Source organism: Candoia aspera, chromosome 2 (assembly GCF_035149785.1).
Source record: "Candoia aspera isolate rCanAsp1 chromosome 2, rCanAsp1.hap2, whole genome shotgun sequence".
Classification (NCBI taxonomy): domain Eukaryota; kingdom Metazoa; phylum Chordata; class Lepidosauria; order Squamata; family Boidae; genus Candoia; species Candoia aspera.
The window spans coordinates 136,024,239-136,051,312 of NC_086154.1; the positions used below are offsets into that span (position 1 = coordinate 136,024,239).

The following is a 27,074-nucleotide window of genomic DNA, read 5'->3' on the forward strand; positions in this document are numbered from 1 at the left end:
TCAGAGAGGGCGGGGGAGTTGGACTCGTACATTTGGACGTACCAGTCCGCCGCCCGGTCTTGTAGTTTGATCGCCACGGCTGCGATCTTGTCCGCTTCGGAGTTAAAGGAGTGTCCGTGCCGCCCCATGAACTCCCTGGCGTTCGTGATAAAGAACGACAGTTTCGCGGGGTTCCCATCGAAGAAAATGGGGAAGTCCTTTGGGGCCCGGGCGTTCGGTGAGTCCCCTCTTCTCGCTTCCCGACCCATGGCTTCGTCCGCCTGGGACGCTTGTTGGTTAGCATTTGGCCCATGGGGGTGCGACGACCCGCTCGGGGTGTGGATCGGGGTGTGTACCTGCACGGGAACGTCGTTGTGAGGCGCGGGGGACATCAGCGATTGCAGCATGTTCCTGAGGTCCTTTAGCTGGGCCTCCATGGCCGTGAGTCTGGCTTGTGTTTCCCCGTCCGAAATCCGCGCCGCAGCTGGGGTCGGGTCTATCGGTATGTCCGCAGGGTTGAGCCGCCGGTGGGGTTCAGGCATTCCCGTCCGCTGGTCAGCTTCCTCCATTTGGGAGTGCGTTGGCTGGGTTGCCTCTCCGTCCTCCACCGTGCTTGCCGCAGTTGGGCTGACGCTCCACGCCCGTGGCTGGGGTGCGATGTGGGGCGGGGGGGTCTCCGCTGGTCTCGGGAGGTATGTTGCTCCCTCCCGTGGCCGGGTCGCCTCCGCCTCCGTCTCCCTCTGGGGTTGGAGCTGTGGCTCGGGGTGGGCTGGGAGGGTGTCCGTGGCTCCTGGGGTCCGCGGTGCCTCTGGCCTCGATCGGTCCTCCTCCGCTTCTTGCCATGCGGTTCACCCGCCTTGGCCGCGACGCGTCGGCCTCATCGTTCTTGGTCTTCTCGCCGTCTATTCCTCCCGCGGCTCGTTGTCCGGTGGGGCTCAGCGAGGCTGAGTTTGTGACTCTCAGCTTTATGTCAAGCACTGCCTACCGCTGAGTAAGACACAGACGCTGATTCATAGGAGAGCAGGTTCTGGTTTATTCATATGTAGAGTCAGTTGCGAAAAATGCTGAGAGTGAGGGGAGCGCACCGGTGCGGGGTTTAAATACCCCGCGCCGGTCAGCGCCCCCTCACCCTGGGTTACGTCATCCCCCCTTTGTCCTGTATACTGTCGTGCCGGTAGGTGAAGGGTTGCGGGGCCCCAGCTGTTGCCCCGGGATCGCCCATCATCGGTTTCCTCCTTCAGCCGGTGATTGCTGTCAGCTGGGCGATCTCCGTTGCGCTTTTGCTAACAGCTTGGGTGTGCCTCGTGATCCGCCTTGTCTTTGTCTTTCCTTCTTTCTCTTTTGTGTCCTGATGGCTGAATCATCTGCCCAGGGTCTGTGTCTGTTGTTGTGCGTACTATGCTTATCTTGAGTCCCTTCCTCTGCATCCTCGTTATTGTCATGTGTGCCGTTGTGCTGATGTCTTCAGCTCAACGGCACTCATGACAATGACGTTTTCAGACAAACGATAATAGAAGATTCAGCATCCCTCCTGCCAAATTATAGAATACCTGGAGAAGTGTTCATATTGTAAGAAAATAGATGTGTCAATCACTGACCTCTTCCACTTTTTCCCACCTGGCATTTTAGGGAGAAATGAAAACAAAAAGTAATGTCTTTCTGCAGAGTGTCTACCTTTCTGCAGCATCTGATCGTAGCAAGAGCCAGAGAATTGACCTCAGGCACTTATATTTGATTCTGGATGCAGGATTTAACAGTACATTTCTGTACCAGATGGGGTAGAAGTAGCTTTGAAGTTCCTATTCTTAAGTTGTCGTTATTGCAGTGAAATGTTCTCAATTTATTGAAAATCTTCCAGAAGTCTATCAGGAAACCCCACTTACTTTCTGAGTGTTCCTTAAGTAGATGATTAAAACCAAAGTAAAAATGGATACAATAAAAATGGAAATCCAGTGCACACTTAATTACAGTAGAAGGAAGCTGCCCTGAATACACTGGAGCTTACTGGCTTCAGGAATAAGGGACACTTGTGGGTTGGGGAGGTTGACACATAGACACATAGAGTCAAGACCTTGACTGAAGCCACAGTTTTCTTTGGGCATGACTTTTAATGTTATGTTCTTCTTCCCAGAAAATGGACCTAGTATTGGTGCCTCCAAATGCTCATGGCAACTTCTATGAAGGGGATTGCTATGTTCTCCTTTCAGTAAGTAACCTGAAAGTTGGCTGTGATACCTTTATGTACAATGTAGCATTTCTCTTTTGATTCACCATACCAAATACTCAAAATATAATATTTCATAGGCCAAAACCAAATGTTACAGTGTCAGATGGACATGAGCACTTTGCCACAGGCAACTGTATAATACTAGAAAAAGACAAATGATCCATCCCGGAATTGACTGCTAGGGCTGGCAGCGAAGAGCACAGCAAAGAAGGTCTTTATTCTCTCCAGCTAACAGCTCTTCCTTTCAACCTTTAGAAGGTGGAGTTTGAACCTCAGATTACCTGCAAATAAAGTTCTGTTGCTGAGTTCTCTGAATGGGAGTAACATGTAATGTCATACCTCAGGTCCATGTACAATGGAAATAGATACTATTGGAGAGAGGGAAAAAGGACATATTAGAGCTCTCTAGTTGACCTATAACCTCCAACAAGTTTGGCTAGTCTGATCAAAGACAAGGGATGCTGGGGGTGTATTTAGATGGCCCCAGGTTCCACACCTCATCCCTGCTTCATGGTCTTATCATATCATCTTCTGGATTAATTATTTAATTGACATCCCACATATCTTGTCCTGTACTAATTTAAAATTTCCTTTGATTGTGGTTTATGGGTAACAGAGTCATATGACGGTGTCAGTAAGCCCAGACTCACCTCACCTGCATTTGCTAATGGTTGGGTCCAAGCATCTCTTGTGGATCAAAGTCTCATGAAATTGTGATGCACCATTGGGATTAGAAAACACTTTTGGACTTTGGGTACAGACTCACAGGAATACTAAGATGTAAGCATCCCAGTTACTGCATTAAATACCTTAATTTTTTGAAGGAACGTGGAAGATAAGGGTACCCCAGCTTTTTTATAATCACCAAGTATTCAGCTTTGACTGGCCTTATGTTCCCCATAACCTTTATCCCATCTGCAGACCCGTAAATCAGGCAGCACCCTCTGCTATGATGTCCACTACTGGATTGGCAGGTGCTCCTCACGAGATGAACAGGGTTGTGCTGCCATTTATACCATCCAACTGGACGACTATCTTGGTGGAGTCCCAGTGCAGCACCGGGAGGTGCAAGGTTATGAGTCTGAACTCTTCAAGGGCTACTTTAAGAAAGGGGTCATGTGAGTATGCTTGACCTTTGCCAAGAGGCTGAGAAGGCAGTGGTCACTTGAGGCCATGGGGGTAGGCTTTCCTTAATGGAGAACCGGATGCGTGCCTGTGTGCGCATGATGGCCAGGGATTTGCTTCAATATCAGTTATGGAACTTCACACCTATAGAATAGTCTATAGAATTACAGCCCTAGGCATTCTTTTGGGATATTTTGGCTTGGATAGGAATTCATTTATTTAGCCTCCTCTCCTGTTCCAGTGCAGAAATATACCTCTATTGGATGGAGTTAAAAATAGCAGTGATGCCCCTTTCTCCTTTTTTAACAGCCCAGTAATTTTATACAAATTGATGAATGGCAAAACAACTATGAATCAGGATAGCAAAAGCAAGCATCCCCTAAGGTTCACACATCATCATGATGCTCAGGGTAGATACTGGGTGGGAAGGAGGAAAGGCAGGAAATGCTTGGGAAGGAATCATTTTCCCCTGCTTCCCAAGGCACTTACTGCCTTGACTTTGATTTACTAATTGCACCTTCAGTGTACCTGAGCTTTGCATAGTATCAAAGGCCAAGCCACCGTCCCAAGCAATGGCAAAGGCATGACATCATAAAGGGGAGGTGAAGAAAGGGTGAAAAAATGCTTCTATGAATGATGTCCAAGAAAGATCCTGCATTTCCTCTCTCCTGCTCCCTCTCCACAACTGTTTTATATTCATGGAGAGAAGAGTCAAAGACATTTATTTAAGACATTTATTTAAAGACATGTATTTAAGGCACTGATAATGTTATCTAATTGGATAATGAAACGTCTGCAAGCAAACAACCAAGCTCAGAGAGCACTGAGGACTCCACATTTATTTAAGAGCTTAGGAGTTCCAGCACCAAAAATCTGACCTTACAGATATTATACACCTTGATGTTTCCCTTAGGAGGGGTCAGAAGAAGAGGGAAATACTTAACCTAGTGCTGCTGGGGACAGCTTAAGACTGAGTCACTCATGGGCTGGGCATCAGATGGAGGTAACATCTTGGGATCACCATAGACAAATAGACCACTGTGCTGTGGTTAGGAGCAAGTGAGGAAATGTAAAAGAGTATTAGTTGGATAAATCTTTAGGGGTCATCCTTAGCTCTCCTTAGCAGGAAGCGAAAATTAAGGATTCTTAATCCTCAGTAGCTGTTATCCAGCTTGTCTGGCTATCACATCCTGTCCCTTTTCCTCTAACTTGGACAGCTACAGGAAAGGAGGCAGGGCATCTGGCTTCAACCACACAGAGACAAATGTCTACGATGTCAAGCGGCTTCTGCATGTCAAAGGCAAGAGGAACGTCATGGCAAGCGAGGTGAGCTTGAGTCCCAACCATAGATCCTGCCTCGGGGTGGAGACGGTTCAGCTTCTGCACTGCCAGTATGACTGACTGCGTCTCTTGCTCTGTCCCTGTCCACTCTTGTGCACTCATCATCTGCAGGTGGAGATCAGCTGGGACAGCTTCAACCTTGGTGATGTGTTCCTCCTGGATCTGGGCAAAATCATTGTCCAGTGGAACGGGCCAGAAAGCAACAGGCAGGAGCGGCTGAAGGTATGGCTTTACCTCTGACCAAAAGGGTAGCTGGGTTGCTTGGGTCAAGGGCTTCTTCTCAATTCCAACTGAGAGGTAAACTCTATGACACATGGGAGTTTTGCAAAACTTCCTGTAAGTATGCTGTTGTTTTTTCCTGTTGTCTCTGAGTCAGGTACGTCCCTTCTTAAGCTCCTATGGCCCTGGAGTGGGGAAGAAAAGAATTAAATTGTCAAAAAATTCTTCACTTAGGGAAAAGTAAACATTGTAAGAAAGATGGAAGGCAAGCACTCCTTTGTTATATTTGTTTCAATATCATCATGAACTTAAATTTTGTTATAGATTGTTTTTACAGATCAGCTCCTGTAGACCTGAGATGTGGAACTTTCTTTGAACCAAGAACCCTATTCCAAAAGCAGACTGCTAGGATAAAGCATGGGGCTGTGCCAGACTGAAAACTAAAGTTGATATTGTTTAATGAAATCATTTCCTATCATTTTAATAAAAATTAAATCAAACAAGTGCCATTAACAAAATTACTCCTCATGTGTTTAACCCAGCTTTTCTCAACATTTTGACCCTGGAAAAACCCTTGAAATATTTTTCAGTCTTTGGGGAACCCCTGCACATTCAGGCTCAAATATAGGTCAGAAGTTACAAAAATATTATATTCGTTTAATGGGTAGGCCTGTATGCATTCACAATGTTCTTAAGCTAAAAATAAAGAATGAAACTTACCTCTTTAATGTGAATTTTAAATACTTTTTAAAATAAATCGTGATTTCCCAGGGAACCCCTAGTGACCTCTTGCAGAACCCTAGGGTTCCACAGAACCCTGGTTGAGAAACCCTGGTTTAACCACTTCTCCCTCCTATTCACATTCAAATGTACAATTTAGGGAAAGCATTTAGAGTTGTTTCAGGGGATCACACTTAAGGCTTTTGCAGCCATGTGGGTCTCTAGGGCTTCATCCTGTGTATTTGTGGTGTAAATGAAGCCACAGAGAGCTAAAAGAAGTTCTGTAATAAGTTATACCTGCTTATGGTAATACCTTGGAAGCATAGCTCAGAGTGCATGGTTAGCGTGCAAAAGGTCTTGGGTTCAATCCCTAGCAACTTCAGAAAAGGCAGGGGCAATCTGAGGTTATCTGAGGGACCGCCTCTTCCCTGAGGGACATCTACCTGTCCTATCAGGTCTGGCAGGAGAGGCATGCTGCAGGTCCCACCCTCAAAGAAGTTCCATCTGACAGGACCCAGGAGGTGAGCCTTTTCTGCCATGGCACCCGACCTCTAGAACACCATCTCTCCTGAGGTGAGGTTAGCCCCAATCCTTATGGCCTTCCATAAAGTGCTCAAAATGTGGTTTTTCAGCAAACCTAGGGAACCCTAGTAATAGGCAGTCTGCACACTGGTTATACTGTATGTAAGCATTTTCACTCTCATGGTCTTGTTTTATCCATGTTTATTCCTTTCATGGGTTTGCAAAATGTTTTAATTCTTTGTTTTTCTGTATGTCACCCAGAGTCACTTCGGATGAGATGGGTGGCCCTATACATTTGATAGATAGATGATAGATAGATAGATAGATAGATAGATAGATAGATAGATAGATAGATAGATAGATAGATGATAGATAGATAGATCTCCTAATAGAGTACATAGAGAATCAATGCCACTCAAGGTCAGCTGAACTGAGCTATACTGACCAGTGGCCCAATGTCATATGAGGCAACTTCCCATGTTCCTTCTCTCTTTCTTAGGCTATGCTTCTTGCAAAAGATATCCGCGATAGAGAACGTGGAGGCCGTGCTGAAATTGGGGTGGTAGAGGGTGATGAAGAAGAAGCCAGTTCAGATTTGATGAAGGTGCTGGAGAGTGAGCTTGGAGAAAGGACTCATGAAATCAAACCTGCCATTCCTGATGAGGTGGTGGATCAACAGCAGAAGGCCAGCCTCTCCCTCTATTGGTGCGGTGAAAAAGTTTACTCATGGCCAAGACTTGACCATAGTTGTCACTGATGCAGCAATGGTACAACTATGATTGACTGTGAATGTAGATGAAGCACCCTTGCAAAGATGCTATAGAATTCATAGAACCTTTGATTTGAATGGGAAGAAAACAAAAATTGCCATCTTTGGCTTTCAACAACACTTAGAAAAGGGAAGCAAAAATGAGATTTTGGGGAAACTGGAGGACCATGCACAGAGGTTTGGAGAATTTGGTGTGTCAAGGCAAGGACAGAGGTAGAATGGAATAGAGGACAACTGAGGGGAAGCTGGTGGGGCTAACAGGCAGTGTGGTGGTAAGGCCAGAATAATGCCAGCCAGGCAAGAAAAGCTGGAAGATATGTGTCTATCTTGGTAAAAAAAAACTAACTAGTCCAAATTTGTAAGCCTGTGAATGGTTTCAAAACCAAAACCAAAACATTTACTGAGCTATCTCTGAAGTTTATTGGAACTTCTTCCCTGATGCTACTTACTTGATAGGGTGCTATTTTTCTTGTTCTTTTGGTTTAAATCAGATCTGTGCAATTATAGTCAGACAGCAACTTAACCCAAGTTTCTGCTCTAAGACGGGCATATACTTCCTGAACATTCACAAATCAGCCCACATAGCTAGACCATAGTTCACACAATCAGAAACTAAATGCCAAGGTGTTAGAACAGAAAAGGAATAGCTGATGAGTCAAGCAACTGAATGATGGTCCATCTGGGTGGATTCCAGCAAGCTTCATGTGGCGCAGGGTGGTAGGCGGCAGTATTGCAACCGAAAACTTTCCCCACGACCCGGGTTCGATCCCAGTGGAAGCTGGAGTCTCTCTTGGGTAGCCGGCTCAGGTCGACTCAGCCTTCCATCCTTCCGAGGTCAGTGAAATGAGCACCCGGCTCGCTGGGGAAGGTGACGACTGGGGAAGGCAATGGCAAACCACCCCGCTATAGCCTGCCAAGAAAACATCATGAAAGTGGCGTCCCTCCAAAGGGTCAGACATGACTCGGTGCTTGCACAGGGGACCTTTCACCTTTCTGGGTGGATTCACACATGCCTGTACGTCAGTTAGTTACAGTAACTCAGTTGGTCCCTGAATTCGAGATGAACCTGGGATCTGTCTATATTTAAATGTGACAGGATGGGAAGTATTGATATAGAGTTTTGATTTGTGACGATTCATTTACACTTAATCAATTATTTAATTATCATTTACCTGTGTGGCCTCACTCTCATACTTCACACTGGATACTTTGGGAAGAATGGGTAAAATCTGGGAGAAATTCTAGAAGAAGTAGTTAAGGAATTCTCACATTTCCTATGCTCAGAGATCATACTAATCAACCAAGCAATCTTGTCTTCTTTTCTAGTGTTACAGACTCTGGAGGAGAAATACAGATTATAGAGGAAGCCAAACGGCCTCTCAGGCAGGAATTATTAAACCACAATGTAAGTCCGAGATTGAGATGGCACAGGTGGTGCTAAACTGAGCTTCCTAGCTCTAATACATCAATCGAGTAGGCTGTTGGATTATTACGTAAAGTGGATTGAAGCCCTACATTCTTATGCTGACAGTGCTTCCCTAGAAATATCGGCTAAAATCCAAATATATGGCAAACATATGATGCAATGGTGGGACGCAGTGGCGCTGCGGGTTAAACCGCTGAGCTGCTGAGCTTGCTGATCGGAAGGTCGGCGGTTCGAATCCGCGTGACGGGGTGAGCTCCCGCTGCTAGTCCCAGCTCCTGCCAACCTAGCAGTTCTAAAACATGCAAATGTGAGTAGATTAATAGGTACCGCTTCAGCGGGCAGATAACAGCGTTCCATGTAGTCATGCCGGCCACACGACCACGGAAGTGTCTACGGACAAACGCCGGCTCTTCGGCTTTGAAACGGGGATGAGCACCGCCCCCTACAGTCGGACACGACTGGACTTAATGTCCAGGGAAACCTTTTCCTTTACCTTATGATGCAATAAGTGTTTTGGCACAATGTTTTGGAAAGATAGTTTGTGCTTGCTATGGTCAACTTAATTACAGTTCAGTCAGGAAACCCTGTTTTCTGCCGGATGACACTCTTGGTCATTAAGCACACAGCTTGGGGTTGCACAACCGGGAGAGCTAAAATGCGATTGGCTGAGTTGTGTCTCCTGTGTGTTGTGTGAACACAGCTGGGGATACCTGAATGCTACAACTGGAAATATTTGTCCCCTAATCTGTCAATTACTGATCCTACTATAAACTTCACCTTACCCTCTGTCACACAAAATATTTCAAGTATTTTTGCCTGCTGTCCAAGTTAGGGTTGGTATTAGAGAGGGGTCTCAGTTCAGTAGCAGAGCACACATTCTGCACACAAGAGATCTCAGCCTTTGGGATTTCTGTAAGTCTAAGAGTCCTGCCTTAAAACCTTGGAGAACTGAGCCAGGTGGATTAATGGCCTTACTGGGTAGAAGCATTTTCCTATAGTCTTCTTGTCTGTAGGAAAATCAGGGGTGTGGGCGGAAAATTAGGATTCCTAATTTTCATCAGTGTCCCAGTTGCTGTAAAGCCTATTCAGTGGCCACCAAAAGCCATTTTTGCAGTGATCTGAACTATTTGTACAATACCCTTAATGATCTCCTTTGGGCCTTAGGACTGCTACATTCTGGACCACAGCGGGATAAAAATCTATGTCTGGAAGGGAAAAGGGGCCACCAAGCTGGAGAAGCAAACAGCCATGTCAAAAGCCCTGGTACGGTGGAACAATCCAACTCAAATGGCCTCTTCCCACTTCTCTCTCTTTAAAATTAGATTGTAAATTGATTTCTTAATGGGATACTTCAAAAAGTAAAGCTTTACATGCTCCAGTTCCTAGTGGTATGAAATATTTAAAAGAATTGTAACACGTGTGTGTGCGCGTGTATATGTGTGTGTTTTAAAGAACAGCACCAGTGTGCAACAGGCTCTATTTTAATAGTCAGAACAGCACAAGGCACTGTAGGCTGTACACATAGAGTAACCACTAGCAGGACCTTCAGCAGGCCTATTGTATGCTTGAGCTACAGCTATCAGATCTGCACTGCAAAGCTCTGGATGAGCCCTGCAAGGTAGAAAAGAGCAAGAATGTTATGTAGCTTTGTTGCCATCTTGTGGTTGTCTGGGTTTTTGCAGCCCAGATATAGTAATATGGTCTGAGAAAAATTGCTGGAGTGAAAAAGCAGCCATATACACCCATCACACTGTTCCCTTTTGGGGTATGCAGTGCTACACAAACTGCAGGAAAGGGGTAGGAAATAGTAAGCCAAAGAATTACAGCATATGAAAAGGAAAGGAAATATATCTAATTAATACCATCACCATTCACTCTACTTCTCTGGATCCTTCTCTCATGCAAAACGTCTTTGCTTCCACTCTATTCATGTGCTACTTCATGTATTCCCTTTTATTGTATTCTTTTAACTTTTGCAGGGTTTTGTCAACTCTATCCAGCCATGACTTTCTTGGTCTTCTCCTTTCTCTCAACCTGCGCTCCTCAGTCATTCTTTCTATATGACCCAACCACCTCAACCTACTTCTTTCCAGCTGGTCACTGATTTGGATTCAATCCATGTGAATTTATCACCCCATTCAAGATACTCTCTTTTATCATACACACTTCTGACATACCCCATTCCCATTGCGTTCAACTTACTTTTGTGTTTCTCCAGACCCACAGAATTCTCACTTTCATAGAATAAAGTGGGCAGAATCATGCTCATATGCATAACCATTTGCACTTCTGATACCTAATTTGGCAGAACAGATCAGATACTCCCCACAACTTTTCTATTAACCAACAGTTGTCAAGGTCCTGTTGAAAGGCAAAAGCCAGGTTTACCTAACTCAGTGTTTTTCAACCTTGGCAACTTGAAGATGTGTGGACTTCAACTCCCAGAATGCTGGCTGGGGAATTCTGGGAGTTGAAGTCCACACATCTTAAAGTTGCCAAGGTTGAAAAACACTGAGTTAGGAGATAACTGACTTTAATATATTGTGGGAATAGAGCTGTTATTCTGTTTGTCTTGTTCCTATAGGAATTTATTAAGAAGAAAGGCTATTCTTCCAGCACCAATGTGGAGACTGTGCATGATGGAGCAGAGTCAGCCATGTTCAAGCAGCTGTTTCAGAACTGGGCAGTCCATGAACAGACTGCAGGGCTAGGAATAGCCCACAGCATTGGAAGAATCGGTAAGAAAGATCTGATTGCTGGATATGATGCTGTATGCCATCTAAAAAGAGAATTATGTAATTAAAAGAATTGGTCTGGTCTGATTCTTTCCTGCAGTTGAAACCAACTTGTAACAATGCTGCAGGATCCCAGGGCTACAAAATTCCAGACTGCCATTAGATGTTAGGGCTCTTGGGATCTTTTTGCTGCTCTTTAGTGGTCATCTAGATTTTTGCAACTCAAGATATAGAGAGCCAGTTTGGTGTACTAGCTAAGGTGCTGGGCTAGAAACTAGGAGACTGTAAGTGCTAGTCCCCCCTTGGCCATGAAAGCAGCCTGGGTGGCTTTGCAGACCAACCCACCTCACAGGGTTATTGCTGTGGGGAAAATAGGATGTGGGGGCATTATATATGCTACCTTGAGTTGTGCAAAATAAAGGCAGAATCTAAATATAATAATAATAATAATAATAATAATAATAATAATAATAGTAGCCATAAGGGAGAATTGGTTTTCCAGTGCAGCATTCAGAAATCTAAAATAACCTGCCTTTCTTTTTCTTTTAGTGCAAGTAACCAGTTCTCATTCTTCTTCCTGTTAATATTACATTACTATGGCACATAACCCACCATTATGATAGGTCCTTATGTCAAAGAGTTGCAATCTAAAATAAGGGGCACCGAAAAATGCTTGCTTTTTTTCTCGCCTGTCAATGCTCTCTTGTTTGTTTCTTGCTTGTGTTTTGAAATCATGTAAAGTGAATTGAACTTCTGAAGAATGGGACTGGAATAAATTACAAAGAACAGGTCTCAGTGACATTGGAAGGGACTAGGCATTCCCACAACACAAGCACTAATCCACAGGCAGGCGTGTAAAGAAATTGAGAGCTGACTTTGGGGAAGGTATGAGTGAGCCATTAAGGAGGGACTCGGAGAAGTGATTATGCCATCCAGAGTAAGAAGGAAGTGTGAGAAAGAAACTCAAAATAGCCATGCCTTGATTTTGTTCAGTATAAGATGGGACAGAGAAAAACTCTGACAGGCTTTCAAGGATGGGGATGGGACTGTGGGAAGCAACCTGCTCCTATTTCCATGCTGAAACCATCTCAAAGTACTCCAATAGCACTGCCAGATTTTATCAGCATGATTTGAGGATGGATGGATTTTTTTTTAGGATGAAAGCATGACCATTACACACACACACACACACACACATCCTATATGTCACTGCAGTAGGCTGGGAGTCTGAGTTAGGACCCTCAGCTGCTCCGTTATTATTCACCCCTGCGCACATCCTTGTTCCAGTGCCCAAGACAGACGGTGCCACTCTCTCACTCTCTAATAACACTTGGTCACCATCTGTAACATGAGTTAATCTCTGGGTTCCTAAACTTCTTATCCAGAATTTTAGCTCTTGGCCATTTTTCCCTCTTTTTCTTTAGAATGAAACACTAAAGGGTAACTTGCTCTGCAACCCACTGCGCTGGGGGTAGAAAAACTGTGAGCTGCCAGGGGTTGCTGAACTACAATTCCCCAATCTCTCCCTAATATTGCTGTTGCTAGGAGGGAGCGACTGTGTAGTTTAGCAATCCCTGGAGGGTCACAAATTCTTCTTGACTAATTCAGGCCAACTTGATTTGCAGTGTGCCTCAACTTTGTCATGATCTTTAAATGCTTTTAGTTTCTTTAATTTCATCCATCTTCCTGTGAGCATGCATTCCACCTTACAGAGCTCTAATCTAACTGATCCCATCCATCCTTTCAAGCTAAGGTGAGCCAGGAGAGATTTGATGTTACAGCCTTGCACACCCTGCCCCAGCTGGCAGCCCAGGAGAGGATGGTAGATAATGGGGAAGGAAAAGTTGAGGTAAGAGTTACAATCTCTGTTCTGCTATGGAAGGTGGATTTTCTCTGTTGGCTTTCTCATGAATATAACCCAACTTTTTCTTTTTTTTTAAATCAAACCTTCTTGATAGGGAATAGCCAGTTCTGCAGGCACAGATATGCAGTTTTGAAAACATGGCATCATTATCATACCAGGCATTATATATACTGACTATAGAATATGGCTGTTTGTCTCTTAGCTTTTGACATTTGGGGGGATTTACTTTGAATCCATATCTGTACTTATACATGTGCATAAGTCACAGATGCTTGAATGTTGAGAGTGTGAAACATATGTCTGCTGGAACTTGGAGTGCTTCCAGATGCGGCTGGTAATATGCAAACACACCCTCTCATTCACAGATTTTTACTGAAAGTCCAGACAGGGTCATCATCAATTTCTAAGCACCCCACAGTTTTCTACCATTTCATATATGGGTTCTTTTTTTGCGTACTGGTAAGGATTTGTACGAATTTCTAATATCTGTGTGTCTTTTGAAATTTTAATAGGTCAACAGGTACAGGAAGGGTTGTGCATCCATTCCAACTATCAGTCCACAATGGAAGTGCCCCATGTTTTATATTCTGGGCTGCCTCAGGAAGCATAAAGTTAGGAAGGCTATCCATTTTTTCCAGCAACATCTGTATCTACCGTTTGGTTATCTCTAGGTCTGGAGGATTGAGAACCTGGAACTGGTGCAGGTAGACAAACAATGGCATGGATTCTTCTATGGTGGAGATTGCTATTTAATCCTGTATACCTATGAACTGAAAAATAAGCCATATTACATACTTTACATCTGGCAGGTATGTGTAGAATCTCAAGTGTAAAGCTTCTTAACAGGTACAATTTTTGTTGACTTCAGACCAGGGGTGGATTGCCCATAGTTGACATATTAGAGTTTCAAGATTACTTGTTGCTTATACACTGGATCTGGCTGGGCAATCAGTGAATTGTTCTCCAAGGCCTAAGTATCTTTACCTTGTACCAGAATTTGCTATGAAATTATTTTATTTCCTTGAGCCCTCTCTGCATCTTCCTATGTCCACAACATGTATTAGCTCTTCCAACAGAGTGTCTTCCAAGAAGATGGCATTGGAGACCCTGATTTGGAGCCAGGCTGTTTAGGAACAGGTCCAGGTCTTTACTTCTGTGTCATTGTCCTGTTCCAATATCCCACCCACCCCCAACTGTTTTTAGCAATAGAGGAGAAAATGTAAGGATAAATGTATCTCAGTGAGACAATTGATGTGAGGACAGTGAATTGGATTACCACTTTTCAAATCTGAGCCTACCTCATCATATTGCTTTAAAACTGAAATTTCAAGGCTGGTTGGGGATAAATATGGAATATTTGCTTATGAAGCGTAGATTAATTGTCTCTTGAAATTTATCCAAAATGTTAGTACCTGCTATTATATAATCCGAATTCAAATCTCTCTCTAACAAGCTCAGGTAGACATGCAGAGATTTTACTTGCATTATTCTCATAAAAGTTCTGTGAAGTAGATTAGACTGAGAGATTCTGATGTCACAATCAGCCAGTGATTTTAGGACTAAATAAGGAGTTGAACCCATATCTCTCCAGTCCAACTCCAAGACTGCTAATGAGATACACATGGGGTGATTCTTAACTAATGTAGGTGTAAGATGACATGAGCGGTGACAACTACCTTCCAAATGCAACACACTAGACCCTGTGATGTTTTCTCTGTGTCCAGGGATGCCATGCCACGGTGGATGAGCTTGCAGCCTCGGCATATCTTGCTGTGGAAGTGGATCAGCAGTTCAACGGGGAACCTGTGCAGGTCCGGGTGAGCATGGGCAAGGAGCCACGCCACTTCCTGACCATCTTCAAAGGCAAGCTTATTATCTTTGAGGTAGGAAACGAGATGATGCAGCAACTACTCTTCCACAAAAATCAGGGACCTAAACAGTACATTTGATACGCAGCAATTACAATACCAATAGGAGATAAATACCACATTTACTGCAGACTTGACACTCAGAGAAAATTGGTACAAAATGTTTATTCACTGGTATTCTGCCACAGAGCTGATTGCCAAAATAGATAACTCATATTCAAAAAACTGCTGGAAATGCAATAATCAGGGTGGATCACTTTTCATACACAGTGGCAATGATGTAAAGTTCAATAGCTCTAGAAGATTCACCATAGAGTGAAACAAATTTTAAATATTGACTTCTCCTTCTCACCAACCGTTTTCCTGTTAAGCATTTTCCTACAAAATATACAGACTTGGCTCTGTACATGATAAAAGTTGCTAGGATACTTTATTCTTCTTACTGAAAATTATACATAATTTTTTCCATAGAAGAAAGGCAGACTAAGATATGGGAGCATGCATCAATGTCAAAAAATAACTTTGTATTTAAATAGCTAATCTGATAATGAATTTTATTTAATCTGGAGACCATTTATGGAGTATAACTCTGCACAAAAACTTGTACCACATCTTCAGTTTGTTTTTTCCTAACATAAGACTTTAAAATAATAGATTTTGTCTGATTCATTATAGTAAGGACAGACTTCCTCAAATTAGCTAGAAACTCCTACTAACTGCTTATTCAGACAGATGATTTTTAAATTAAATTTCCTGCCAATGCTCATTTGATTTGATTTTGACAATGGCTTTTAAGTACTAGATGGTAAGATTGGGGGTGACATTTTATGCATACTGAGCTGTTACATTTCCTTTTTGGCTTAGTTTTATCCTATGGAAAGCTATGGGAAAAACCGAATCTGAGAGAAAATTTGCATTTAGGGTTAGCAATCCCTGAAATCTATGTTTAAAATGAGCATGACATTTAAATTCAGGGTGAGGATGTATGGATATTGAGCATGTTACATTTTCTTTTTGGCTTAGTTTTACTCATGGAGAAAAGCTATGGGAAAAATATATTCTGAGAAAAGAACCTGTGTCTAAGGTTAGGGTAAGGGTCACCAAAAGTTTAGGATCAGAAGGACTGTGACAGTTAGATTTGGGGTTCTATTTTATGCATCGCAGGAATCTCACATTTCCCTTTTGGCTCACTTTTTCTGCAAGGGAAGGGAAGGCTATGGGAAAAAGACATTCCGATGGAAAATCTCCACATAGAGTTAGGGTTAAGATGCCCTGAGGTCTGGGCTCCAAACCAGGGTGAATGTTACATTTGGAATAAAACATTAGTGGGACTCTTACATTTGCCTTTTAGCTCAGTTCTACTCTTGGTGAAAAGCTATGGGAGAAAATCTACACTTAGGTTAGGGTTAGACTTCCTTGAAGTCTGGGATCGAAGCAAGTGTAACAACATCACGGTCAGAGGCTCCTTAAAGAGAGGGAGTGGGACAGTGTTCGTTTCTGACTTAATTTTGTCCCTGGCCAAAATGGATAGGAAAATCCTACTGCAAGTGGAAATCGTAGCTAGGGTTAAGGCTAGGCTTCCTTGAATTTGGGGCCAAAAACCAATGTCATGGTCAGGTTTGCAGGGGCTCTTTAAGTAATGGGATGGGGACAGCGTTCCTTTCTGACTTAGTTTTGGTCCTGGGCAGAATTCATGGGAAGTGTATTCTGAGTCAAAATTGTAGCTAGCGTTAGAGTTAGGCTTCCTTGAAGTCTGGGCTAAAAACCAACATCAGGATGAGATTCGCAGAGGTTCTGTGTAAGGAAAGGGAGGGGGACAGCAATCCTTTCTGTTTTGGTCATGGGAAAAATGCATGGGAAAACCATATTCTGAGGGAAAATTGTAGCTAGGGTTAGGGTTAGGTTTCCTTGAAGTCTGGGAGGAATTCCCACATCGTGGTTATAGTCAGGAAGACTCTTCTGATATATGGAGCTTAGTTTTGATATATGGAGCTTAGTTTTCTGCCTTAGTTTAATTTCTTGGAAAAATGCATGAGAAAATCCTATTGGGAGGGGGAAGTTTTAGGTTAGGCTTCCTGGAAATCCAACATCAAAGTTTGATTCAGGTCAGCTCTTTTTGTATAGTGGATGTCTTCTGTTTTTGCTTTGGCTGAGTTTTGTTCCTCAGCATAATGGCATGGGAAAGCCCTTATTGGGAAGGAAAAGTCCACATAGGGTTAGGGATAGGCTTTATTAAGGTCAGGGTGAAAATCTAACCATCACTGTTAGATTCATGGAGGGTCCTTTTGTAGAGTGGACCTCTTTTGTTCCTGTTCTTCCTCAGTTTAGTTTCCAGGCAAAATGCATGGGAAATTCCCTTAGGGAGAGAAGCGGCCCTTTCCGTTTTACTTTAATCTTAGGTTTCCTGCTGGTGGAAAAGTATGGATAAAAGCTCCATTGGGTAATTCGTGAGTGAGAGCTAGTGTTAGACTTGCTTGCTCATCTATGTGTACATGACCCTCAGACTTGTTGTACTTTTTTATTGATAGTAAGCTTTTTTATTTTGTCCTAGGAATACTAACTGAGAAAATGTATGGGGAAATGATATTTTAGGGAAAATCCCCAGTAAAGGTTACTGTTAGACTTCCCTGAAGTTCTTCCTCAAACCGAATGTCATCGCTAGATTTTGATCGATAATAGGATGCTTATATTTTAATTTTATCTCTGGTTTCCACCAGAAGAAATGCATTGGAAAAACTGTGAAGGGAAAATTCCAAATAACTTTTAGGGTTAGACTGCCCTGAAGTCCTTGCTTAAAATGAATGTGACAGTGAGATTTGGGGTGCCCTTTTATGGATCCTGGGTGTTTTACATTTTAGTTTTCCCTCTGGTTTCCCCCTGGGGGAAATGTATGGGTAAAACCTACATGCAAGAAAACCTATATTTAGGGTTAGACTTTCCAGATGTCCTTGCTCTAAATGAGTGTGATACTTAGATTTGGTTTGTTGTTGTTTTTTAATGGATAGTAGGCCTCTTCTGTGTCCATGTTGCCTCAGGTTTCCTCCTGGAGGAAACTTCTGGGTAAAACCTATGAGGGAGGAAATCCTCAATTAGGGTTAGGTTTAGACTTCCTTGAAGTCTGTGCTCAAAATGAGCATGACTGTTAGATTCAGGTGCATTTTTATGGATAGTAGGTCTTTTCCATTTGCATGTTGCCTCAGATTTCCTCCTGGAGAAAACTTATCAGTATCAGGTATTGTAATTGTACGTGGAAATGATCTTGGGAGACAGGAGGAGGAGTAGCAGCCTAGACAATGGTCTGATAAACTGAGAAATCAAAGTACATTTCTCCCCTGTTGCTTAGGGAGGGTCCCTTCTGAGATGTTTGCCATGTCCCCATTCCTTCTGAGGGCTCAGCTGCCTCTTATCTGACCGTTGCCTTTTACAGTATCTCCCTAGATTACAGCATCTCCCTGGATTGAAGAAATGTATCTTATTAAAAGGAACTTTTATTGTCATTTTCATATATGACAAATATGAATGTTTTTAAAAATTGGTTATATAATATCAGTGAAGAGGTATTAAGACAATATATTTTTATGTCAGCTACTGACACTTCAAAATGAAATACTACATTTCCAGATCCTCTTAATCAGATACAACGGTTGAAAATATAGGAAAAGGGGAGGGGGAGTAAGGAAGAAAAGTAGTGGGAAAGTTTCACATTTTGAAAGAAAGCTTTAGCAGGAAAGATAATTATAGATCTGGTGTTGGAGGGGTGGGAAAGGAAATTTTGCTTGATGTTTCAGCCATGTCTGTGCCACGTCTTAGCATTAGATGGTGTGAGGGCTGAAGCTGGCAAGATGGAAAGCAAAGAGCCTCAGGTCAGTCAAGATTATTATGAAAACGTGGTACCGGTGCCCTCTACATTCTAGTCTGAAAGAAGAGCAGCAAAAAGTATTCACCTGACTTCTCCCAAACGTATTTATCTGCATTCTTGCATTCTGTAGTAACTAAACTTCTGCAGAGGTACGACTTCTAGTCTGCAATATAGCTTTTATCAAACCGTACTGAATCCTTGAATATTCTATTGTTAGCTGATTACTGAATGAGATATCTGAACAGCCATGAATCAAACTGTGCCTACACCAAGACTTGCAAATGGAGTGCTTGATGAGGCAGCAGAAGTGTGTTTTAGTTCCTATCAGGTACAGGGAAGTAACGAGGCTGTACCAGGAATGCTCTGAAGGGTTGCTGGCAAGAAGAGACAAGGTCGCCCTTATTTTAAAGTATCTAATGCAATAGTTAGTTATGAAAATGCTTCCATCCTTATAAGATAAATGGAAATTATTCAGCCAGTTTTAACCTTAACAAAACTGGAGATAATCTTGGTAATAAAAGTCTAAATTATATGGTATCTTCTGGTGTTTCAGCCTGCAGCTCCCAGAATCCTTTGTTATCAGCTGTGTTACCCAAGGCTGATGGGAGTTGAAGTCCAGAACATCCAGAGGATGCCTCATCCCTGTTGTACCACATAATTTGGCTTGCAGCAAAGTTGGTTTGTTCTGCATTTTTTTCACATTCTCTGCAGGGTGGGACATCCAGGAAAGACAAAAATGAATTGGAACCTCCAATCAGGCTCTTCCAGATCCGTGGAACAGAGACTTTCAACAGAAAAGCAGTGGAGGTGCTGGCTTCTGCTGCATCTCTCAATTCCAATGATGTCTTTTTGCTGAAGACACAGGGAGACTATTACCTATGGTATGGCAAGGTGAGACCAGGAGTTTTAGGAGGAGGAGGAGGCGAGAATGTCTGCATTAGCCTTCCATTAACTTCCAAATCAATTAAGGCAATGGCATTTATTCTAGTATTTTACATCAGAGGGAAGGGTGTAAATTCATACATAAACAATTAAAACAAAATGATTTAGCATTTGGAATGTAGAATCTAGGCTTCTGGGGAGGAGGGAGAATTCATTGACTTTTATTTAAGAAAAGGTTTGAGGAGAGATGCAAAAATATAGTACCTTTGTCTCCTGATATGTTGGTTAAAATCCAAACTGTCCAATTGGGTAGCATTTCTACCCAATTGTTTGGGTGGTTTGGCCACTTTCTCCACTTCTCTGTGGTTTTCATGGCAGGGTTCTAGCGGAGATGAACGAGAAATGGCGAAGGAGCTGGCTGCCACTATCTGTGATGGACTTCAGGAGACTGTGGCCGAGGGACAAGAACCAGCTGAATTTTGGGAGCTGCTTGGAGGCAAAGCCCCATATTCAAGTGACAGAAAGTACTGACTTCTATCTCAGTCATTAACATTCTGGTCTTCTCCAGAACATTCACTAAGCCTAGTGTGAATTCTTCCAGGGCAGGCTATTCTTATTTTGCAGGATCTTTAACTGGGCCTTTAAACCTTAAGCTGAAACTATTTTTATAGGTACCCATTTTTATAGGTACTAGTTATTACTGAATAATCATCTGGGCTAAATGTTTAAGTTTGATGTTTGAAATAGTGTATTTGTACACTAACTCAAATATTTAAGTTAAGTGTATTTGTACTGGAAACCTGATGCAATGATTTTAAGGATTTGGTAGCCCCTTTGAAGGATAAGTGGTAAAAAAAAACTAAGTGATGAAATGTATAAAGTACAGCTGGATTTAGAACTTTTTAAAAATTATTCCATTGGCAGGCCCTTCCCATCAGAGCTCAACTCAAAATGCTCTCACTAATCAAAAGAAGGACCACCCAGAGCAGAATTCTGAGGGACATCGAGACTGCAAGGGGAGTGGAAAAGCTTCATTAGGTGAAAAGCTTCCCCCTAGATGCAATAAACTCTTCCATCCATGGAAGATTTCTGCTAGATACAACCTAATATACTGTAATAAAGAGGTTAATGATAGGGTCAGCTGATCCTAGGCAGTGAGACCTAGAGCAAGAGTGGAGAATTTGTGGCTCTCCAGATGTTGTTGAAGATGCTGTAGGGTTGCTGTAGTTTAGCAACATCAGTGGTTCCCTACACTTGGTCTTGAAGGATCTAGGTTACATAATCCATCTTTGTCTTGCAGGCTGCAGCAAGAGGTCCCTGATCATCCTCCCCGGCTTTTTGAATGCTCCAACAAGACTGGACGTTTTGTGGTCATTGAGATAACTGACTTTACCCAGGATGATCTGAGTGAAAGTGATGTTATACTGCTGGATATTTGGGACCAGGTGATATCTGAGAGCAGGATAGCCTTCTGAATGTTAACACCTCTCATTCTTTAGAAGTGGTGTAGTTCATAACTCTGTGATTCCCTCGTGTTTTAATCTTGATGAGTATTAGGGAGTTAAAGGCAGTTTTTGAAGGTCCAATTCCTTTTAGCATTGGAGACTTGTAGTACATTTTAAGATAGATGATGATAGATGATGATAGAGAGAGAGCGATAGAGAGACAGAGAGAGAGAGACAGAGACAGAGACAGAGGTAGATAGAGACAGATGATAGATAGAGAGATGAGAGAGAGAGAGAGAGAGAGAGATGATAAACAGTTTACAGTTTGAGGTGAAAAATTAGCTAAAAGCAGAAAAGCAAAACTATGAGCTCCAAAGTTCAAATATTCCCACCTAGAGCATACAACATGCTTCACTCCACTGAAGCCAAACACAAGGAGATTTGGAGTATAGTTCTACTGTATGTAACTAAAAATATTGTGTCACATGACATAACGATGGCTATCAGCTTGGATGGACTTAAGGGGACTCACAAAATCATGGAGGATAGAGCATTCAATGAGTCTTTAGGGCTGATTACAACCTCTTGAATAGCAGGCAGCATCAGTTCTTAAATACCAGCTGTTTGGGAGGGGATGGGAAAGGGCTTGCCCTCTTGTGTGCATTTTTGAGCATGGTTGTGGGTGACACAGAATGCTGGACTAGATGGGCTGTTAGCCTGACCCAGAAGAGCTCTTTCTGTGCTCAAAACTTTGTTAAGAGAGATAACAAGATAGGCTTCAAAAAGGTCAACTAGGATATACAATGTGTATAGCCATGGGCACACTGAGCATTCCTAGGTAACTGAGTTAATATATCCATGGCTATCTAGAACAGGGTACAACCGTAGCTGTTGTTCTGTTTCTAAACTTTCCAAGTGCAGCTGGTAGACTCCAGGAAGGAAGGTGGAGCTGGAAGCCCTTATAGTCTGACAAAGTGTGGAAATTTCTACATAGCCAATGCAAACTATGTTTTGGAGTATGTGGTATGGCAAAGGTAGTCTCTGTCTGCAACTCTTTAAAGCAGCCACATCTTTCCTTGTGGCTGCCCTCTGCAGCTGCCACATGATTTAGGGAGGAAAAAACATCATTTCAAAAAGTGGTCATGTGCTATACTTGTATCTCCACACTCTAAAGCAGCTTCTTTGGAAATGAATCTGAAGTATTATATGGCCCTGCTTCATATGTTTAAGAAAAGGCTAACAAATCCTTGCATGAGAGTTCACAACTGATGGCCTTTGAGCTAAATTTGGACATCTGAATGGGAAAATGTTAAACTCGGGGAGAGAAACTATTTTTGTTTACAGTGATTATTGTTAAAGAAGGAATAGGGAACTTGTGGCCCCTCCAGATCTTGCTGAATTGATACTCCTGCAATCTCAGCTAGCATGGAGTAGCTAGTCAGAGATAGGATTTAAACTGGGATGAGGTGGGGGGAGGGAGGGGAAAAAATAACCTGAAACCTTTTGACTATCACTCAGTTGTGCTGTTCAAGTCTTATTTTTCCAAAGTGGTCACTTGGAGATTTATCTCAAAATGTCTCAGCAAACACAATGGGATTTTAACACAATTGTTAATTGATAAGGCACCAGCAATCTGTCTCATCTGTAACCTGTATCTGTATAACCAACCTGTATTCCCCTCGCCACATCCTAATTTAAATGCTCTGTCCGTCTAGCCATCTATGCATCTGCTGAAGTGAGCTACAGCTTACAAAAGCTTGTGCATTTGTTAGTTGGAAAAGATATTTCATATTCCTGATTTTTTTGCTACCATAGACTTCTTACAGCGCTAGACATAAAGCTCATCTGTTACTTTCATGTCTGGTTAGGACCTGGTTTCAGCAGAACTCTCACGATTTCCAAGCCAGAACTGCTCAAGTGACTTGAAACTGCTGCTCTTCTCCCCCTCCCCTCCCCTCCCTCCCCTCCCCTCCCCCCAGGTGTTCATGTGGGTTGGCAAAGAAGCCAATGAGACTGAGAAGAAGGATGCATTGGCAACTGCTCAGGAATATCTGCAAACCCACCCTAGTGGGAGGGAGATTGACACCCCCATCCTGGTGGTCAAGCAAGGTTTTGAACCCCCCAGCTTCACTGGCTGGTTCCTGGCCTGGGATCCTAACAAATGGAGTGTAAGTGAAAGCTAAATCTAAAGCATAAACTTCCTTATTTTCTGAAGCTCTGGGGATTATTCCATCACTCCTGAAATATTTAAAGAGAAGCATATGACCTTTTAAAATGAATAAAATATGTATTGTGTGCATTTGGACATTTAGTGTTATGAATAGTATTAGAAACCTGCCAGCATGTCCAAATTTTGTTATGTGAATATAGAATTTCTCCATTTAATGTTGAAGAGGAATTTATTCCACAACATAATACAATATTTGATAGCTATGCAGAGCATTCCTAAGGTTAATACACTTCTTCTGATCATTCCAGTATGGGGGGGCTGGGGGTGTTGACGACCGACAGGAAGCTCCGGCGTGGGCTGGTCCATGAAGTCACGAAGAGTCGGAAGCAACTGAACGAATAAACAACAACTCTTCTAAGGGACTGCAAATCCTGCAGAAGCAGGATTTTCTCTCCCCAGAAAGTCCCTTCTTCCCATTCCTTTTAATGGGAGGAAAGGCATTTAGAGCACCCCTTGAGCTGGTGTGGTGTGACCAGGGTTTAGTGCAGAGTGGTAGATAGATGTTTGTCAACTTCCCAGTCTAGGGCTGAGAGTGGCTGGCCCAGGATCTGGCTTCTTTTTATAAGGGAAGACTAGTCGTAGCCCAGCGCTGGTGTTTTCTCCCTCCCTCCTTCTCTCTCTGTGTGTATATATCTCACATTCAGTTCCTAGCACTCATATTTAATGGTGTGATAATTCTCTAAATGATGACCTTTTGTGTTTTTATAGGAAGGGAAGACATATGAGCAGCTGAAGAAGGAACTGAGAGATGCCAATAACATTATCAGGATCACAGCTGTAAGTTGGTTTGCCTACACTGGGAGAACCACTGCCCATGGTTAAGCAGTTAGCTGGAAGAGAAATTTCAGCACATTGGAAGCTGCTGTATTTCAGTCATATCCAGCCATTGATCCAATGAGCCCAGGGGTGGAGACCTAGTGGTCCTTCAGATGTTGCTCAACCACAATGCCCAAATGATACTAGACATTATGGGAAGATACTAGACATTATAATTCAGTCTTACCAAAGGCACATATGTTCTTCACCTCTGATATATCCTTGTATTTTCTATAGCAGTTCTCCAGGGCCTCAGATAGAAAGACTTTCTCATTAACTGCTTCCTAAGATCCCTTAAATAGGAAATGCTGGAAACCGCCCAGAGTCCCCCGATTGGAGGAGATGGGCGGGGACAAATTGGATAAATAAACAAATAAATAAACTGAAAAGGTGATTTGCCTGTATGCTCTGGTCATCTGCATTTTACTCCATGTTAGATACCCTGTCCTGCAGCCTCAATGTAGATGCACACTGGGTTCGTACTGATGCACTTCTGTTGTATCACCTTCCACTACCCACCTGCTCTTAGCTTCAGTACCACAGTTAAGGTGGCTTTTGGTTGATGACATGTTTTTGCGTCACCTGTGAGAAAGTCATTTCTAAGCTTGTGCTGCTGCTGAAAGATGGTGGTAGTGACACAATAATTTAAAGCTCCTGTAAGACCAAACGATCCATTTTCAGAGAAGTGTTTCCCACAACATCCTACACAGTTCATTGTTTTTGCTAAACACCTTTGCTGGGGACCAGCTATTCTGCCTCATCTCTGCATCAGGCACAACTTGTCCCCAATGCAGAGAATTAGCAGGAGAAAACACTGCATAACTAAAAGAGTGAGAACATGGGGTAGAATGAGTGGTTCTTACCCTTTAAATTAAGACATTTGGGGTTTAATAATGAGGTATGACTAAATCTTTACATCAGGATAAAAGAGGGCACCAGATATCTGTGTTTGGAAAACACTAGGGGAGAAGAGAGATGGGGAACCTGTGGCCCTCCACACGTTCAGCTACAATTTCCAACATCATTCACCATTGGTTGTTATCTGGGGCTGCATCGGTTGGGGGGGGCATGAATTTCTCTTCCCTGTTATGGAATGTCCTGTCCAGTCCAATAAACTCTAGATGCTTTGGGAAGCCATTCTAACTGGGAAATCTGGGAGTTGTAGTTCCACTTCTTTTGAGGATACCAGAAGGCTGGCCCAGAAGATGAAATCCAATTGGTATTTAAGAATCTGCTGTGCTCTGCTTAGGAAGACAAACTTGGGACCCCAGGAAGCAGTAAGAGTCCAATCTATCCTCTAGACGTTCTGCTCTCCAGCCAGGAGGACTTACCCAAAGATGTGGATCCTGCTAAGAAAGAGGTGAGTTCTGTTCTCTCAAGCATTTGCCACGTGCTGAGAAAAGTAACCAGACTTTGCCTCAGAGATTCCATAAGGACACCCCACAAACATGTTGTTTTAGAGTTGAGGGGCAGAATTTATCATTTTAGACCTGCAAGTAGTATATTCCTAATTCTCATGGCTGTACAAACTCTTTGGGCTATACCTGGTAAAATGTCTGGCTTCTGAACTCATGAACAGATTAAGAGAGAAACCCTGACTTAAAAAGAACAAACACACACCACAAATGGGGACTTCAGAGGCCTGAATTGCCCCTCAATGCCAAGTAAAAACAAACCCCCCAAATCTTCTTCACCTAGAAAGCTAGCAGATCAGGAAGGATTCTTGCCCTAACTCTCTCACTGAAGGCTTATTTTTCCCTCTTATACAGCCTGTAACTAGGACAGCACATGTTAATTCATTTATCACTGCCTCAAGCCATTCTTCTTTAATTCTTTGTTGGTAGTTTCTCATGATAAAGAACTGTACTCTGAACAGCATTAAGTAATGTTTTTCAGTGCATGATGTTCAATGTGGTAAGGCTTTTACGTTTCAGTGGGGCAGAATATCCAGTGTGGTTTCTTCCTGCAGTCAGAATAAATCTCTTAAAAAGCAAACTAGCGTGATTAATTTAGTCTGGTGAGATCTGTAGAGCTAATTTTAACCGGATTGGGAGAAATCCCATTGTTTCTACACTCTGCGCCAGCCTCATCCTTTTTACTCATCTCTTGTTGTTTTCCCCATCCATAGAATTTCCTGTCAGATGATGACTTTATACGAGTCTTTGGAATCTCCCGGGAAAAGTTTGCTGCCCTCCCTACTTGGAAGCAACTTCACATGAAAAAAGAAAGGGGTCTTTTCTGATGAAAATGTGGCATTTCTCAAACTTGGGTTTCTCTTGATTTGGGGCGGGAACCAAGTCCAGACACAGCTTGTATCACGAGCTTTTTCTTTTGAATCTGTATTCATATTTGGGCCTAACTGCACTCGGGAAGTTGGTCTCATCTATTAAAGGCTGCTGCTGTCCAGGAAGTTTATTCTCCCCACTGCCATCACCCCCTCTCCGAGACAAGCCTCCCTTCGCAGAAAAGTCAATGTATGTGAAGTAAACTGCATGGCTGAACCTCAGCAGGCCCATTAGCAACTGGCACTGCACCTTCTGCTCTTGGCAAATACCTACCCTATAAAGAGCAACTGGGTTGACCCCTGGAACTCCAAGCTGCTTGGCAGGGCTGCTGGTTTTGTTTGAATCAGACATAAGCATGTAGATGATAATCATTAAATATGAGTTGTGCCTTATTTCCTCTGACCCATGTCTACTTTCAAGGTACTGGAACTGTGAACGGATGGCCTTTCAGGTGCGGTTGGACTACAGCTCCCATCATTCCTGACGGCTATGCTGGTTGGGATGGATGGGTATCTGAGGCTACCCAGAGCCACTGGCTCGCCTTCCACTTCAAGGCTGCAAACAAAGGGCCCTAGACTTTTTATTTCAGAAGTTTACCACGGTGATCATTCTTGGTCTTGCACCCTTTACAATGATACATTGTGATGATTGCCTTAATCTAAATAAAACTCTCAGACTCAAAATTGCAATTCAGGTTCTGGGTTTATTTAGAAAAGAGTGCAAACAGGTAAAAAGCTGAGAATGAGAAAAGCGTGCCTAAAC

General features: G+C 42.9%; 1 protein-coding gene across 1 annotated transcript in view; it reads left to right on the top strand.

Annotated features, from left to right (window-relative positions):
• Window positions 1-26,869, top strand: part of AVIL (advillin) — a 42,089-nt gene extending 15,220 nt beyond the window's left edge. Inside the window, exons 3-20 of the mRNA XM_063293788.1 lie at window positions 2,111-2,185; window positions 3,128-3,324; window positions 4,549-4,657; window positions 4,784-4,894; window positions 6,633-6,838; window positions 8,229-8,307; window positions 9,493-9,591; window positions 10,913-11,066; window positions 12,812-12,912; window positions 13,599-13,736; window positions 14,652-14,810; window positions 19,366-19,545; window positions 19,915-20,060; window positions 20,837-20,981; window positions 22,961-23,149; window positions 23,920-23,988; window positions 25,277-25,387; window positions 26,156-26,869. Coding sequence (XP_063149858.1) covers window positions 2,111-2,185; window positions 3,128-3,324; window positions 4,549-4,657; window positions 4,784-4,894; window positions 6,633-6,838; window positions 8,229-8,307; window positions 9,493-9,591; window positions 10,913-11,066; window positions 12,812-12,912; window positions 13,599-13,736; window positions 14,652-14,810; window positions 19,366-19,545; window positions 19,915-20,060; window positions 20,837-20,981; window positions 22,961-23,149; window positions 23,920-23,988; window positions 25,277-25,387; window positions 26,156-26,269 — 2,382 coding nt within the window. The 3' untranslated portion in view covers window positions 26,270-26,869. The remainder of the gene's footprint in view (window positions 1-2,110; window positions 2,186-3,127; window positions 3,325-4,548; window positions 4,658-4,783; window positions 4,895-6,632; window positions 6,839-8,228; window positions 8,308-9,492; window positions 9,592-10,912; window positions 11,067-12,811; window positions 12,913-13,598; window positions 13,737-14,651; window positions 14,811-19,365; window positions 19,546-19,914; window positions 20,061-20,836; window positions 20,982-22,960; window positions 23,150-23,919; window positions 23,989-25,276; window positions 25,388-26,155) is intronic.
• Window positions 26,870-27,074: the final 205 nt, after the last annotated feature.